This window comes from Natator depressus, chromosome 2, assembly GCF_965152275.1.
Source record: "Natator depressus isolate rNatDep1 chromosome 2, rNatDep2.hap1, whole genome shotgun sequence".
Lineage (NCBI taxonomy): Eukaryota > Metazoa > Chordata > Testudines > Cheloniidae > Natator > Natator depressus.
Window position 1 is genome coordinate 175,916,150 of NC_134235.1, and position 18,585 is coordinate 175,934,734.

The following is an 18,585-nucleotide window of genomic DNA, read 5'->3' on the forward strand; positions in this document are numbered from 1 at the left end:
GAATTGTTACTTAAAGTTTTTAAAGTTATATCTGTGTAAGAATTTTTGCTAAATTTTAGCATTATTCTAAAAGATCGATTCTCCCCTTGATGTGTGGGGAATACACTTTCCGAGGTCAGCTTGACTCCTGTGGGAGAAAAACTCAGGTCCTCGACACAAAATAGCAGCACACTTTATCTAGCAAACATTTCTTCAATACTTTTTAAGTGTGGTATAAAGGGCAATGGGTATTAATGTGCTAGTATAAATAAATAATACATCTCAATTATATAGTGCCCTCCAGCTAATGATCTAAAAGCATTTCAGCAACACTAAGTGATTATGCCTCTGGTGAAATAGGCTCATTAAATATTATTCTCCCTACATTACAGAATGGGAAGCATCCAGAGAAGTAAAATGATCTGTTAAAGGTTACATTGTAAGTCAGAGTCAGAGTCAGAATTAAGCTCCCAAGTCTTTTAGCACCTCCTCCTGTTTTCAAACCACTAGAGCATGCTGCCTCCCTGTATCACTATAGAGAGCACAAATACTCAGATGTTAAAACAGATTAACCAAAAAAAAAAGAAAAAAGAAAAAAAGTTTTAAGCACAGTCAATATTTACAACTTCTTAACTAACCCGGGACTCATCCCTTGATTTGTGTTAATTGAAATACTATTATTTATCAGTTATAGAGTTGGGGGACAAACGCATCAGTCCTGTGGCCCTTATTAGTCAGGACTCCCATTAACAGTTCATAAAAATATGCACAGGAAGATGCTGTACTGGCCTAAATTCAGTCCTAGTCTAAGCAGGGGCGCCTCCTGCTGGAGTCAATAAAGCTTACGTCCACGAGGGAAAAAAATGTTTTTAAAACACTGGACTGGACTCAGGAGACCTGGATTCAATTCCTGACCCAGCCAGACTTCTAGGGTGACCTTTTGCAAGTCATTTGATCTCTGTGCATCTCCATTCCTCATCTATAAAATTAGGATAATAATTCTTCCCTACCCCATGGGATGCTGTAAGGATAAATTCATTAATAATTGTAAGGTGGCCAGATACTATCATGATGAGGGCAGTAGATAGATTATACCAGGTTCTGTTTGTCCCAACATATATACGCACACAGCACATAAACACGCATACACAGACTCCTACACATTGGAGTGTAAGCAGAGTCAGGATGAGCTCTACCCTGACATCTGGTGGTGAATTGTGGCAAGTTGTGGAAAAGAACTTCACGGGCTGATCTTGTTTGCATAGGCACACCCACCCCGCCTAGCGTGAGCCCACAGCAGCCCAAATGGTCACTTTGGCTGCTGCGGTATCCCCAGTTTCTCTATTATTGGGGCAGGAAGAATAAAGTGTTGTTACCCTGATTATGTGAATCAAGGACAGTGGAACTGTTTTATGACGGAGGAACTCACCATCAACTAAGCAGCACTCGCTAGACAAGGGACATGGGTTCCAAAACCCAGTGAATTGAGATGGGGGGACAGGCACTTGTACTTGTACCAGGTGGTGTGGGCCTGAAACACCAATTGCACCTCCTCTCTCCACTATAGAATATCAGAGCTAATTTTGAGTCCATTAGGACTCTAATTACAGGCTGCTGAGCTGAATTCACTTTTGGCCAATAATACACCAGCACTGAGGCTCCCCTACTACAAGCTGAAATCACTAAAGAGCTAAAATTACTAAGAGCTGAAATCACTGAGTGCTGTGTTAAGTAGTGGGGGGGGCTGAAGATATATTGCAGAGCAGAGCAGTTCACAGGACGGCTGGTGGAGCAGAGCGGCTTGTGGTGAAGGCTGCAGCAGAACCCCATGGAGAGGCAGGGCAGTCGGCCTTGGACCACGTAAGGTGCCCCTTAACACGCTCCCATTTCCACCCAGGCTGGGAGGTAAAACTCTGCAGATAAACTTTTGAACTCCGGGCCTGCCCTGACCAGGGACAGAAACTTTTGGGTTGTTGGACTTTTGGGACTTTGGGTGATTTTTGGGTTGCTGGACTCAAGAACCAAAGGGAAAGGACATGGCCCAATTTGCTGGGGTGGGTCTTTGCTCATGGTTTGGTTTATGAACCCTAGTTGTGGTGTTTTCCCAATTTAATGCTGATGTTGTTTACCTCATGTTATTAAAGATTTTCTGTTACACCAAGACTCTGTGCTTGCGAGAGGGGAAGTAGTGCCTCTTTGAGGCACCCAGGGGTGTGTGTAAGATTTTCCCAGGTCACTGGGTGGGGGCTCGAGCTGGTTTTGCATTGCGTTGTTGAGAGGGAACCCCTATGTACTGAATCCGGCCCTTGCTGGATTGTAAGCCCTTGGGTTACAGGAGTATTCATGTACACAAGAACTGACATGCCTGTATTTAAACATGCAAATAGGAAACATGAGCTGTATTTCAAACCTGAACAACTCTTTTGTGCTTAACAGTCCATTCACACACGCGCACACACACACAAATCTGCTTTACTCTGAAAGGGATTTAGAAAGCACTGTGATTACAATGTGTTTAATCATGATCTGTCTCAATCTACTCAAAAGTAGACTAGCCATCCCCCCCCCAAGCTGACATTCTAATAACTCAACAGAGGTTGTCAAAGTAAGTGCAGATAATGTCAGCACAAAATACTGTATTGAATCAAGAACACTGAAAATAGTTTTTTGTTAAACATCTCTGCCTATCAATACACTTTGCAGACCACAGAAACAGCAGCGACAGCGCTTCACAACTCAGTATTTTAAAAATATGTTAGAAGCGCCTGAAATCCCCTCCAAACGGCAATAATAATTGTACAGCTAGAAAGGGGAATGCAACAGAGTTGCCTCTTTTCTCCCATCCTTTGGATCTCTCCCTGGAACACCCAGCAATGCTAATAATGCAGCACTCAATACTTAAAGGCATCTCTATCAAGCAAACAGAATTTAAAATATCAGTTGCTATGCAGTTGACATTTGTCTTATAGTAAATAAACCAGCCTGCTCAACACCACACCCACTGTATTTCACTGATGCCTCTGTGGTTCTATATCAGGTTTCTGCATCAACAGGAATGGTCACACTTACGGGGCAGGTCCAAAATATTGATCCCAACATCTACTGTTTCACATCACAATACAAACAGAGGTGCACAAAGGTGACCCGAAATACTCTTCTTACTGCTGAGTAGGGTGAAAATAGGTAAAAATGAACATCTATCCTATGAATTGCTTGCATTTTGGGATTGTCATCAATGCAGATAAATGCTACATATTTTAAAACAAGATAATTATGTTCTTTTTATGGGAATGGAAACGGCCCTATCACATTCATATGATCTGGGGGGGGCGAGCGGGGAGGGAAGAGACCTACCAGATTAATATCTCTATCATTTCGCTTTCCATGCACATCCCGGCACAAAATGTCAGATTAAAAAGGATGCTGACATTTAGAGAACAACAGACACATACCTACTTAACCCAGCTATCAAGTCCATTGGATATTAAGTCTAGTAAGAACTTCACTGTACATTAACCCAGTTCTCACCCCAGCGTGGGTCAGCCCCTCAAGAACATCACTCATTCCAGGCCAGACAATTCATTTCTAACTCATCCATACATTCCAGTTGACTGTAACACTTTCAAAAGATTACTGAACAAAAAATACTATCTTAAGAAGTAAAACTCTTAATAGTTGACAAGAAACTGGCAACCCTGACATATCTGCAGTGTAAATATCAGAGTCCTTTATCACACAATCCAGTGTATCAGCAGATAGGCAAGCATACTAATACACAAATAGGGAAGGAATGGCCTACAGTAAGTATGGTATTCTACAGTACAGGATTACAAAATCTCAATGAAAAATGGGATCAAGGCCCACAACATCACTAACATCTCAGACCCAACTGGGAAAACATTTGGCAAAATATCAGGAATAAGGAACTGGTAATAATCTTATGATTTTACCAAAATAAAAGGATCAAAATTGATATTACTGGACTCCAGAGAGGCTGTTTAAGATTTAAAAAAAAAAAACAGAACACATAGCAATTACCAGCGATGACGACAACCACATGCCAATGTCATCTAATTTAAATCCTGACCCGAAGTCCACTGAAATTAATGGGAGTTCTACTGACTTCAGTTGACTGACAGTTTAGATCAGTCCCATAACGTACACATGCCCTAAATTATGTTCTTATTGGGGGAAAATAAATTTAAAAACTATGCAAGGGCTTCTGTATGGCCTTGGAACTACCATACAATCCACGTAACTGTGTCTGCTGCAGGATTTGAATGTTCCAGTCAACCGCATAAAGTGGATGTGCATTGCAGTGAGTGTGGCAAAACATGTCTTACTGGGAAAATGGAGCTCTGAGCCATCTTTAACACACAGAGTACACCAGCATTTCATTGTTAACACACAGAGGGCCAGAGTGTCAGCTGGTGTGCAGAGCTGAGCTAATTTATACCAACTGAGGATCTGGCCCAGATTTTTTTTTATTTTTTTTTTTACCAGTGGCATCTTTGTTTTTGGAGGGGTAGGTTAGTCTTTTCACCATCATGAGAACGTGTGTGTTAAGTTTGTTTGCTTTATGTAGCGATAGAAAAGTTCCACAGAGATTTCTTCCTGCACGTTCTGTTGGCTTCAAAGCACCAATGAGCAGAGCACAATAATTTTGGCATATTTGCTGTGCGTAGCAAAACACTCATGGGTTTGAACATAAAAACAGGAGCTGAGCTGGAATGTCACCTGGCTGGCTGTGCAGTTCTATTTTCTGACTACCTAAACAGACTTCTTCTTAAACTACAAGGAGAAGATTTCCCTTGAGGGGATATTTTTTCTCCCTATATTTATTTAATGTGAACTGGCCAAGAGTTTCTCATCTTTAATTAGGGACTCTATACAATTACTTTTGTAATGTTTAAAATTTAGATAAGGTAAATAGTACACACCCCCACACCACGCCTATGTGGTGGTGATATCCATGGGATACATTGCAGAGCTATGTGATACACTGGATTTATAACATACCTTTAAACAACTCTGCCAGCTAACCAATCTCCTCCAGGGTTGCATCCGAAGTTCAAATCCTCTGAGAATCTTTGCATATTATGAGCAATGCAGCCATCACAAATTCATGCTGTTAAATCCTTTCTACCACACCCAATCATCACATGCTTTCCCTATATGTCACTGCCTAGGACAAAAGATAGCCGTGCTTTTCAAACAAAGGACTGTGAGTTCTACACTTTAAACTGCCAAATAAGCCGCACTGTTGTGACAGATGAGGTAAGCTGAGGCCGAGTAAGGGAAAAACAGACAGATTTGGAGGTTTACGATATGACAAAATGCTTCTTATAGCTACAACTTACTAAGGATCCAGTAAAGCACTTAAGCACATGCTTAACTTTAAGCATGTGAATTCTACTTAAGTCAATGAGACTACTTACATGCTTAAAGTTAGAATGAGCTGAAGTGTTCTGATGGACTGGAGCCAAAAGGAAAACAAATGGGTTTGCCTTAGGAGTCTTTCTCTGTCTGGATTTGAGTTGTAATACGGGCTCACTGGGGGAAATTCTTGGTTAAGGACTCACTCTTCTTACATGACCCAATCCTGTTCCATTGAAAAGGACAAGAATTCTTCTATTGACTTCAGTGGGAGCAGGCTACGGCCCACATTCCTCCTAGAGTCCTATTTTACAACTCTCACCCACATTCAGTAGCACTTACTTGTGTCAACACTCTGTGACACTCTGTTCCACGAGGGAACCCTTTGCACCCCAATGTTCATCCTTATAATATGATTGTGTGGTATCCAATGCAAAGTTTGTCACGTTGGGTGTCTTCAGAAGGCTCATGATGTACTGAGCATTGTTGTTGTAGTAATGTTATAGGTTGTAATTTCACGTATATAGTTATGAGGCTGAAAATGTGTCCTCATGGCTTTAAGCAAGCCCAGGCAAAACTCTCCAGAAGCAGAGGGACAGTTCACACCTCATCAGGACATGTATGGGACAAACCCATTCCAGCCTCACAGGAACAAAGGACACTGGCCTAGGCAACAACAAAGGATCTGTTGGACTCTCGAGTGAGTCATCCCCCCCCCCCCCTTCCTTTGGTCAGTTTGGGACTGAGATGAGGTAATGCTCACCTGATTCTGATGGGGGAGGGCAAAACCAAGAGGGAAGAAAGGACATGATAAAAGGGAGATATGTTTGCCATGCTCTTCCTCTCTCTTCCACCTACATCTACAGACATCACCACCAAGTGACTGAAGCGCTGATCAAAGGGGAAAGCCTGGCTGAAGGGCAACCAGCCAGCCTGTGGTGAGAAGCATCTAAGTTTGTACGGCCGTTGAAAGTGTTAAGGACAGCTTTGAATGTGTTTTGCTTTATTTCATTTGATGAAACCCAACTTTTATGCTCTGACTTATAATCACTTAAAAATCTATCTTTGTAGTTAATAAATCTGTTTGTTTATTCTACCTGAAGCAGTACGTTTGGTTTGAAGTGTGTCAGAGACTCCCCTTGGGATAACGTGCCTGGTACATATCAATTTCCTTGTTAAATTGACGAACGAATATAAGCTTGCAGCGTCCAGCGGGCATAACTGGACACTGCAAGACAGAGGTTCCTAGGGTTGTGTCTGGGACTGGAGATATTGGCTAGTGTCATTCGGCTGCACAATCCAAGGAGCAGCTCACATGCCAGAGGCTGTGCGTGAACAGCCCAGGAGTGGGGGTTCTCACAGCAGAGCAGGGTAAGGCTGGCTCCCAGAGTCAAGGATTGGAGTGACCTAGCAGATCACCGGTCCAGATAACACCAGAGGGGAACATCACACAGTTCCACTGAAGTCAAGTGAAATAACTGCTATCTAGCATGAGTAATGGTTGCAATACTTAGCCTAGAGCAATTTGCTCTAGCTAAATCCAGACAATTTCACCTCCTGGCCAGGTTCCCAAGTAATCCTTAAAATTCGGGCAGTCCCTTGTGGCAGATTTTTTTGGCTTCAGGGCAAATTTGGCCAGAAGGTTAGATTTTTCTAAAATTAAACTTCTACAAAACCTCAGAACAATGTAATGTTTCATTATTATTATTTAATTCTAATGATAACAGATTTGATTGTTATTTAACAAAAAACAAATATTTCTTTACACTGTATGAAGCCCCATATGTTGCAGCATTGTTCTAGTCTGTGAGTACTTGAAAGTAAAACTGACCAATCTATTTATTGTCCAAGCTGGGAAAAATGCAAAAAGTAAACAAACATAAGTAGTTAAAGATGAGATTTAAAAAAACAAAACAACCAACTTTTGCTTTAGAAAAATCAAAGTATAAAGGTAAATCATTTAAATATACAGTTAGATCTTTATCTTGCTCTTTTTCTTGTGTTTAAGGTGTGTGTGTCAAAAACTGACATACTGAATCAGGCTATCACAGGCTGTTTTCATTCTACCACCATCAAGGAGGTGCTATGTTCATAGCCTGAGAAACTGCTAACTCTTACCCCAGCTCTGTGAGTCAAGGCAGTGCTGCCAGTCCCTCACTTTCATGAGCATCTCCCCAAAATCCAGATAATCTTTTAAAAAAGACACAAAAACCTGTTAATAGTTATTGCCTAATCCCTTATTTTCCCATATCTAGGCCCTGATTCTGCAAAGATCTATGCACATGTTTAACATTACACACTTCCATGGGACTTTGCCTTCAATGGGACTACTCCACAGTGTGCAAACTTAAGCATGTACACAGATCTCTGTAGGATGGAGGGGGAGCTCTTTCTTCTCCTCCTCCACAGATGTTCACATAAAACCTTCATAAGTATATTATATCTCACCCTTCTAAGGAAACTTTTAAACATCAACACAGGATTCTGTATCAAGAAATGAAAAATTAGGCTACTGAAGTTAAAGAAAATATAATATTAATGAATACCCAGTAAGACAAATGTGACAAAGGCCAGAAAACGTATTAAAGGAAAAAACACCTTTGTTCTTAAAAACTCAGCTAGTTTAAAAAAACCCATCCAAGAAATCTAGATTAAAGAAATCTAAGGTATATGGATTAGTAAAAGATATTTAGTATTTTGTTTTCTTTCTACAACACTATAAGATTAAATAGCAATTTAAAAGACAACATGAGTTGCATATGCCACAGATGAACTCTAAGTATCATAGAATCATAGAATATCAGGGTTGGAAGGGACCCCAGAAGGTCATCTAGTCCAACCCCCTGCTCGAAGCAGGACCAATTCCCAGTTAAATCATCCCAGCCAGGGCTTTGTCAAGCCTGACCTTAAAAACCTCTAAGGAAGGAGATTCTACCACCTCCCTAGGTAACGCATTCCAGTGTTTCACCACCCTCTTAGTGAAAAAGTTTTTCCTAATATCCAATCTAAACCTCCCCCATTGCAACTTGAGACCATTACTCCTCGTTCTGTCATCTGCTACCATTGAGAACAGTCTAGAGCCATCCTCTTTGGAACCCCCTTTCAGGTAGTTGAAAGCAGCTATCAAATCCCCCCTCATTCTTCTCTTCTGCAGACTAAACAATCCCAGCTCCCTCAGCCTCTCCTCATAAGTCATGTGCTCTAGACCCCTAATCATTTTTGTTGCCCTTCGCTGGACTCTCTCCAATTTATCCACATCCTTCTTGTAGTGTGGGGCCCAAAACTGGACACAGTACTCCAGATGAGGCCTCACCAGTGTCGAATAGAGGGGAACGATCACGTCCCTCGATCTGCTCGCTATGCCCCTACTTATACATCCCAAAATGCCATTGGCCTTCTTGGCAACAAGGGCACACTGTTGACTCATATCCAGCTTCTCGTCCACTGTCACCCCTAGGTCCTTTTCCGCAGAACTGCTGCCTAGCCATTCGGTCCCTAGTCTGTAGCGGTGCATTGGATTCTTCCATCCTAAGTGCAGGACCCTGCACTTATCCTTATTGAACCTCATCAGATTTCTTTTGGCCCAATCCTCCAATTTGTCTAGGTCCTTCTGTATCCTATCCCTCCCCTCCAGCGTATCCAGCATAAGTAGATAGCACAGAGATCACTGTTCTAGTCCCATGTGCTTAAAAAAAAAAAAAATTAAAAAGAGAAGGATGAGGAGTGCAAGATGTTCTTGTATGTATATAATACAACACTTATTTTCCAGGGGGGATAAATTGGCCTTTTTAATTCTTTAAGCCTGGCATAGTATCAAAGCAGATATAAAATAGTCACAGAGCTCAATTTAGAAACATCATTTTTCTTATGTTGAGCTTTTATGAAGAGCTTCCTGCAAAGCTACAAACAATGGTCTGTCCGGCAGCCAGACCACACTGAGGTCACCCTTTCTTGCAAGGCCTTGTTTAAGGAGGCATTTTGCCAAAAGGTAAACAGAGGTCTGCCAAATACATGTGGAATTAAAAGTCCACTGACCCTCAAAGAGGAACCCTATTAGATCCACCACCAGAAACAAAACAACAACAACAAATGCTTGTTTGTTATATATATATATATAATGGGTGGGTGAGTGTATAAAAAGAAAGAAGGATCAGATATTTGATGCCCTTAACCAAAAATCTTGCTCTTAGCCAATGAAACAACTCCCACTGACTTAAAGAGGTGTGGATAAGTCCCTTTGTGAAACTCACCCAAAAACAAAGCACAAGACACAAACACAACTTGTGCTGGCCCTCTGCACACAATACCAAGGGTTGTTCTTGTTGTTCAGGACTGAGGTAGTTCTCTACACATGTTCATTCTATATCTCCTAGTATTTCTAGAATATTGATCATACAAAATGAATGCAGGGCAGGCTATAGCAGCTGCAAATGGAGTGGACAACAAATAGGATGTCTGGTTCTCCATGGAACAGATAAGTATTTTTGAAAGATCTGAAGCTGGAGTGATTATAAAGACATGATTTTTATGATTTACATGAAAAGCCTGGCTCTGGTGCGTATGGCTCCTTAAATCTGCTGACTCAGATCTCAATGGCCTGTTTGCGATACATTCTTGGCCTTGTTTCAATAGGAAATGTATGCTAAACATTTCCCTTCATTGCAACCAGTACAGCTTCATTGTTGGGATCACTAGTGTAGACTGGATGCCAGCAACTGCCATTGTCTTAAACACCATGTTGTGTTGACTTGTTCTGAGTATTCAAATTGCTGGATCTCTCTCTACATCAGTGCTCCTACCACTGCATAAAGCCACTTTTCCCCTGGCCACGCCCCTCAGGTTCCAAAGGGAGACAGCACAGAATTAGGGCCTTCCTGACCTCTTTGGACATTCCTCAGTCTTTTTGCAAACCATGTACTTCACCTAGCTACTAGGAAAGTTGCTTCGGAAATGCTCCTACAAACAGATTAGAAAGAGATTTCTTTTCAAATCCTGCTATAAAGTACAAAAGCCTCCAGGGAATAAAATCAGTCCAGAACAAATGTTGTCCCTCTGTCACGATGTATTGTGAAGCTGAAAAGGAGTCCTACTTGTTTATGTTTTATGCTATTTGATTTCACATGAAGTTTGGAAACCCTGCTGACATTAAAAGATTTGAGCTTGAATACATTTTATTGTTGTTGTATAAAAGGTTAAAAAAATACCTTTCCCAAAGCATCTCTATCGACCAGCTCCTGCACTGCCAAGAGCTTGATGCTGTAAGAGAGAAACACAAAAAATGAATAATTTAATGGCAAACATTTCCAAAGCACCAGTTATACTAGGATTGAAATCTTGCCCTTATTTTTTTTCTTTCAGAAGGTTTAAAATGCCTGTTGCGTGATGCAGCATGCAGGAGTCTACAATAAATTAAGGACAGGCACTGTTACGTGCTTTGCTTGATCTGATGTAGCTGTCCTACATAGACTTTTTGGTTCCTAAATTAGTAAGCATATTCAAATTCGCCCTATAAGAGTAGTCCACTGATCATCCCATTTGCACAGTTTAAAACACTGAAAGATCTTTTGAAAACAAATACTGAAGAAGTATTTAACAGAACGGTCATTTTTCTGTCCAAATGCTTACATCTCTGCAGTTGCTCTTTAACCAGTTTCGTTCTTAGATATCAACAATTTACCAATTTTCCATGGTATCCATCACTGGATATTTGGGACACTCTACAAAAGTTACAATATTTAAAACAGAACTGGGCTCAAGACATTAAGGAGGGTGGGGGTGGGGAACAAGTTACACACACACAAGCCTAAAGAAAACTGCCTGGAAAGAAGTATATGATTTACCCCTTTTCTATTCAAAGCCTTATTCCCTCACCATTACAAAAATCTCTTCTTGGCCCACAAAGGGCTAAATCTTGCTCACCCTATGCCAATGACTTCAATGGGACTATATGTAAAACTATTTGGACTCATCCACAATGACTAGTAACTTAGCTCAACATCAGTCTAGCAGGAAATGGAGCTGGAACAGTGTGTTAAAATCCAGGTCTCTCTGTATTTTCCCACTCCAACCCCCTGCCCTGGGTCGGAACCCCCTCCCGCACCCAAGCTCCCTCCCGTACCCCAACCCCCGGCCCCACCCCAGAGCCCACACCCCAGCCAGAGCTCGCACCCCAGACCCCTGCCCCAACCCGGAGCTCCCTCCTGCACTCCAAACCCCTCAGTCCCAGCCCACACCCCCTCTAGCACTCCAACCCCCTGTTCAAGCCCTGAGTCCCTCCTGCACCCCAAACCCCTCATTCCCGGCCCCACCCAAGCCTGCACCCCCAGCCAAAGCCAACACCCCCTCCAGCACCCCAACCCCCTGCCCCAGCCTGGAGCCCCCTGCTGCACCCTGAAACCCTCATTTCTGGCCCCACCCCAGAACCTGCACCTCCAGCCAGAGCCCTCACCTTCTCCCACACCCCAACCCCCGTCCCAGCCTGGTGAAAATAAGCAAGTAAGTGGGGGTGGGGAAGAGCGAGAGACAGAGGGAGGGGGAATGGAGTGGATGGGGGCAGGGCCGGGGCCAGGCAGGGGTGTTTGGTTTTGTGCAATTAGAAAGCTGGCAACCCTAACGTAGGGGCATTATCCTACCTGTAGCGAAGTAGAAATCTTGGCCACTCTAGGGCCTGTCTACACTAGAGATTTTTCGGAAAAAAAATCGTACGCATAGTACCCTCAGTTCAGCTGCATTTCTAATCAAACTGGTAGGAACTCGGGTGCAGCTAAGGCTCTGTGGTTTCCCGTGTCTTTCCAAGTGAAAAAATGAGCATAACAGTGAGGAATCAGGTATCGTTTCCCCCTCCTTTTTTTGCAAGCTTCAAGTCCAAACCCCCATTTTATACCAAACTCACTTCCGAAGGAACCCTAAGTACTGTTTTATACACATTACTTATAAAGCATGCTGGCCATTTCACATTTTGGACTCGATTCAAACCTGTTTGGGTAGCAGGTGCAAACTTTGCACCCACTGTACCAGCAGGGTCATTGGAGAAGTCAAAAGCACTGTTTGCCCTTTTTCCTGCTCATGGGGCTTCACCAGTAGACATCGGGTATAACGTACAGTCAAGGCTCCATGGACTGAAGGCTAGCCAGAGTACGGAATAAATCAGTAGCTTCAGCCATGCCACCTAGCAGAAATGTGTGTCTCCTGGCAGAACAAAAATATTCTCCACCACCAGCGTTCTGCATTATGCTGATATTGCCACTCCGATTACCATGCTTCCTTTCCAGTCTTACAGCCAGCCACTGACCAGATTGTCCATGTGACCCTGAGGAAGCTCCACTTTTCCCCAGTATACCCATGTATTTGCATTGCAGCAGGGAATGTTGCTCACAGTCACTGCTGAAATGACTCTGATTCTGGACAGCCACAACAGTGTATTTAAGGCGTAAAAACTGATTTACTTCTGAGACCATGCTAGGAACTGATGCACAAGGCTGCCAGAGGAAGCCATTTGCAGTGTACAACAAGAAGTTTTATTGTCCTACAAACCCCTGGAACTATGCTGCATATTCTTGACTGGCATCTTATTTATTAACTATGTATAAAATATATATATATATATATATATATATATATATATATACACACACACACACACACAGATATAAAGCACTCCTATAACAGAAGCTCGAATGACACAAGGTTAAATCAAGCCCTTTTCACTAGATTTCCATTCCTTCCACTAAGAACTGTCATGTTCTAAACCAGGGGTGAGCAAACTTTTTGGCCCAAATGCCACATCGGGGTGTGAAACTGTATGGAGGGCCAGGTAGGGAAGGCTGTGCCTCCCCAAGCAGCCTGGCCCTCACCCCTATCCGCCCCCTCCCACTTCCCGCCCCCTGACTGCCCCCCCCTCAGAACCTCTGACCCATCCAACCCTCCCCCCCGCTCCTTGTCCCCTGACTGTCCCCTCCCAGGACCCTCCACCCCTAACCGCCACCTCAGGACCCCACTCCCTATCTAACCCCCCTCCCGCTCCCTGACTGCCCCCCCCAACCTCTGCCCTATCCAACCGCCCCCTGTTCCCCGTCCCCTGACTGCCCCCCCCCCGGGACCCCACCCCCCTATCCAACCACCCCCCTGCTCCCTGTCCCCTGACTGCCCCCAGAACCCCCTTCCCCTTATCCAACCCCCTGGTCCCGGCCCCCTTACCATGCCGCTCAGAGCAGCATGTTTGGGAGCTGCGCTGCCAGGCCGGAGCCAGAGATGCTGCCGCGCTGCCCTGCATGAGCGTTGCCCGTGTGGTGGCGTGGTTGCAGGGGAGGGGGGACAGCAGGGGAGGGGCCGGGGACTAGCCTCTCCGGTCAGGAGCTCGGGGCCAGATGTGGCTCGTGGGCTGTAGTTTGCCCACCTCTGTTCTAAACCCTAAATATAACTGTGCCCTCACTTTCATGTATTTCAAGCTTTCATACCTCTCCAAATTTCATAATGACCAGGTACATTGAAGTATAAAACAGTTCCAGGCAATGCTTTTTAGGTCTGCCAGGTCTATTGCTATCAGTACAGACAGGGCTAGCATCCTGATAAAGACAGTTCACACATTAACATGCTTCTATCAAAGGAGTACATGAGAGAAAATGTATAGCTCTAATGCACTGCTGCTGTAAGAGTAGGAGGAATCTGGATATCTGCTATGATTTACTGAGTATTCTGTACAATAATACTCTAGTAGAACAGACAGAGGTACTTAAGGAAAATACAATGCTGAAATTAGAGAACTTTTCAATCTACTTATCAGAAAGCTCGTAGTTGAGCAAATAAGCACTGAGCAAAGAATGCATTTCAAGAAAAAATACTTTTAAACCAGTGCAGTCCCACTGCCTCTTGTTTTTCTTATTTTTTGTCCCTAATTCTATTTATTTATTTATTTTATTTTTAAATTGTGCTTGTGAATTGCAAGGTTGTGAAAGAAGTTGGTACTGACATCCTGGCTCTTTATTTATTCACAGAACAAGTACAACACGGGCAATGGCAGGACAACCCTCCCCACCCAGCACCATGAATACATCTTAATATTGGAGAAGCCACCTCTCTGGACAGGCAATGTGAACTCCATATCCACTGAACTCTTGGCCTCTCAGAGGTGACTGTCATCCAGGGCAATAATTAGATAGTGATTTTTCTCCAGTGATGTGTACATTCATCACTGGGTGATGGATTGAGACCCATCAACTTGCATCTAGGCCTCTAGGCAGTTGTCATAGTACAGTAATAACTGTGTCACAATATATCTGTTCTGGATTTGAACTCCATGCTTAGTGGCTAGTTAAAGGTTCCCTATCCAGTTACCCACCCTGCACCACTGAGCGACCAAACACTAACATTCTAAGCTTGCACAGGAAAAACATGAGACAGTTCATATGGAGAAATGCCTGTACATAAGTTCATTAGAAGTTCAGTGTGATCAGGAAGACAAACAAAGTGGTTCAGTAAAAAGATCAGACTCAGATCCATGCTGCAGATAATGCAAACTGGGATTTTGCCTTTCCCTGGCTTATACTGCAGCACAAGTATAATTTACATATGTAAATTACTTTCATTATTTCTCTAGCGGCTTGTAACCTTCATAAAGCATTTAATTTCCGATCAGTGGCAACACGAATACTTAAGATGGCTGCTGATTCTACCTATTTACAGGTTCGATTGTAAAAATGCTATTTGTAGAGTTCAGTAGATAATTTGACCTTTCATGGCTAGAAGTGAGAGATGATGAGCCTAACTATCATTACAACTGCCACTCTCATTACTGGTCCCTCTGTTATTGCAAACTCTCCTACAGCGCTATTCTCGTTCCTTGCTATACTAAAGCTCATTAGAATTCCTCCCACCTGCCATGTGTTCTTATTTAAAACGGAATGTACTCAGTTAGACCAAAAAAGTGTTTACATGACGAGAGGGATCAGTTTCCTTCATCCAACTGATTTACAGGGCTGCAATCGTCCTATTCAGCAGCCCAGGACCAATATGAAGCATCTTTATTATAGAATTAAAATAGACCACAGTTTCCACAGCACCTCACTGTTTTCCGCTAAGGCTATGTCTACACTGCAATAAAAGACCCGCACTACGGCTGCGGCTCACCCAGGTCAGCTGACTCGAGCTCGGACTGTGGGGCTAAAAATTGAAGTGTAGATGTAAGCTCTGAGACCCCAAGGTGGGGTGGGTCTCAGAACCCAGACTCCAACCCACACTTGAACATCTACACTGCAATTTTTGGCCCCACAGCCCAAGCTAGAGTCAAACGACCTAGGCTCTGAGACTCAGTGCTGAGGGTTTTTTATTGTAGTGTAGATGTACCCTAATATTGTCTCACTGGGTGGGCTACAATCCATTAGCTGGGAAGTTCTTTAATAAGCCATTTCCTTCTATTCCTTCCAAGTTAAAAAAAGGAATCCAGAACAACATTTACCTGTGGCTCTTTGTCCACCTTCAGCTTGTAAATGTGGTGTCTCACTGGGAGCTCAGTGCTTTTGAAAATCAGGTCACTTATTCAGGCACCTACATGTGGACTTAGGAGCCCAATTTTAGGCACTTAATTTAAAAATTCTTGGCCTAAAGCACCAATCCTGCAAAGACTTAAGTGTCTTCACAACTCTACTCATCTAAAGTTATTCACATGGTTATGTACTTGCAGGACTGGGGCCTAGTTCAGGAAAGGGAACATAGCTCCTTGGTAAGCAGGAGTAGAGCTGGGAGGTATGACTGTAGATACATGGTTCTGGGAAATGAGGTTTGAGGCACACTGTCAAGGCAGCATGAAGAAGCTTGTGTTTCTGCTACCTGTGCCATAGCTATTTGCACCACCCTAGTTCTGTGAATACACAGAGCATGATCAATCCCCAGGGATGTCAATCCAGCCATCACTGAACATATCACACTTTTTATTCCTCTAAAGCAGCGAACCTCAGTGTAACCTTGGAACAGTGTAACTTATTGGACAGCCAATAATGACTACTTCTTACTACTGCACTGATTGCAGAGCAAGTCTGGTAAAGAGCAATGATTATGTCCAATCATTTCTGCTTTCTACACCAGGCTATTTATTGGTCCCAGTTTGCTATCCAGCAGCTAGATAAACTGATCTCAATTCACTCTGCAGTGCTATAAATCCTGGTTCAGTGATTAAGCTTCTCTACAAGTGTTATACTTTCCACTAGTCAGCACACAAGCCTGACTAAAGTTAACAGACAGAAATGCCACTTGATTTCTCTTCTCCCTGGCGCATTTTGCAGTATACAGCCATACTCAGTCACCCTCACCTAAACAGCATGGGCATAATATAAAGCCATTCATCCACAAATAAGCTACATTAAGTAGTAGTAAAGCATCCACCTTGAACCCACAGACTTCTCCCCCTCACACACAAAACCCCGACAAACTACTCTTGAGGTAAGGCCCTGTAACTGTGTTTCAGCCCAGGGTCTGTTATGGGATATATGGGAGTGGAGAGCAGCAACTGTACACACTGACGTGACACACCAAGGACTGAACCAGAAATAAAAAGTCCTACAACTTGAGTTAAAGAGCAACAGTTTTGTAGCTGGGGGCTGTATCAACTCATATGGACCATAGCACAGAGGGGGATCTGGAACGCACATTCCCCTGTGGGTTCTACAAGCACAGAGGAAGCGACAAACATTTTTTCTTTTCTCTTTTTCCATTTCACTTATTACATGGCTCTTTGGTATCCTGTGCTGCCCTCCCAGTTCCCTACCTTCCCAACCCTTTACTTCTGGACTACAACCAACAGAGTCACAGACTGTATCTCTCTCTCTCCTGCTCCCTCCATGACTCTTATACTACAACAAACAAGGACATTTAATTTTGTGGGGGTCAGGGACATTATATTGTGGGCCTGATTCACACTGGATTAACTTCACCGATTTCAATGGAGTTGCAGTGCCATTAACTGGAATAGCACAGGGATGAATCGTGTAGAAAATACACATGTGCATGCATGAACATAAAGAGGGAGAGATCAAGACTAAGAAGAGCAAACTTCTTCCAGACATTCCAAAAGTGAGTGAGAAATGCTAACAAAAATGTCTCAAAACATTACTGGGAATCTAAAGCTAGCCACTAATGGGCTGGAACACTTCAAGAGACTTTGGGAATAGGGATCTCCCATTAAGCCCATTTGGAACTGTGCATTCCTGAGTACTTTCCAAGGCAGGCAATATTCAAGCTCCTCAGCAAATTGGTTTATTGACATGCGTGCACATAACTCACTTCCTAAAGCAAACAATGGAGGACTCCAGGTCCAGCGACTCGTAAAAGAATGCTCATCAGCCAAGCTACTATGGAGTCGGAGGAAGAACAGAGAGGTGAGGGTCCAGTGAAGAATCAGAGGACCAGGGGTTAAAATAAGAAAGGGCACAGCTCCCCTTTCTCTGCTTAAAGCAGGTGAGCTCCCGCTCCTCTCCATGACTTGGGAGAGCATTGCCCCCTATAGGTACCTCTCCTCTCTGTCCAAAGGAAGACTCATCAGGCAGGGGAGAGTGAAGTGGGAGAAGCAGATGCCTGGCTGGGGAGTTTCTACAGGTTCTGGCCTTTTCTGCCAGGGACTGGAGCAGCAGCAGCACTTGAGAGGGAAGCACCTTATATTATTTTCCTCTAAGGCAGGGCTGTCTGTCGGCCAGCTCTCCCATCCCTCCAGAGGAAGAAGATCAGACATCACCTAACTCAACTTCCCTTTATATAATATCTTCCTTTCCAAAAGGTCTTTTATATCTTCTAAAATATAGGAAGTTGCACTGGGAATTTCTAGTATTTCTCTGGAAAACTCTGGTGTTAAAATGAATGAAAACAATACAGATTCTCCATCCTGGTCAAAATTGGGGCAGGGAGCTCTAGGGATGTGCAGTCAGAGCCAACTGCACATGCTGCAGACATTTTTGTTTCCTAAGCCCTGGGCCTTCTTGGGGACATTTCTTCTCATGGGCTCATTCTCTTTCTCTTTCCTATGTCTGTTCACTACACACTGATGCAAAGCCATGGTACTGACACCTGTGATGATACTTACCAAAACTGATTAGCCTCCTCTCTCATCTAACTCTACTTTAATCATTAGAGAAGGCCTCCCAAGACCATCAGCAAATTTGCAGGTTTAAGGGATTTTTGCTGTGTAGGAGCAAACTTTTGTTCTTCTTTGATGCAGGTGGCATAAAAGTATAATATTGCAGATCA

The 18,585-nt window shown here is 43.3% G+C and overlaps 1 protein-coding gene across 1 annotated transcript in view; it reads right to left on the reverse strand.

Moving 5' to 3' along the window:
* The window catches only part of EEPD1 (endonuclease/exonuclease/phosphatase family domain containing 1), an 86,166-nt gene that overhangs the window by 27,882 nt on the left and 39,699 nt on the right, over positions 1-18,585 (reverse strand). The window contains exon 2 of the mRNA XM_074945345.1: positions 10,560-10,611. Coding sequence (XP_074801446.1) covers positions 10,560-10,611 — 52 coding nt within the window. The remainder of the gene's footprint in view (positions 1-10,559; positions 10,612-18,585) is intronic.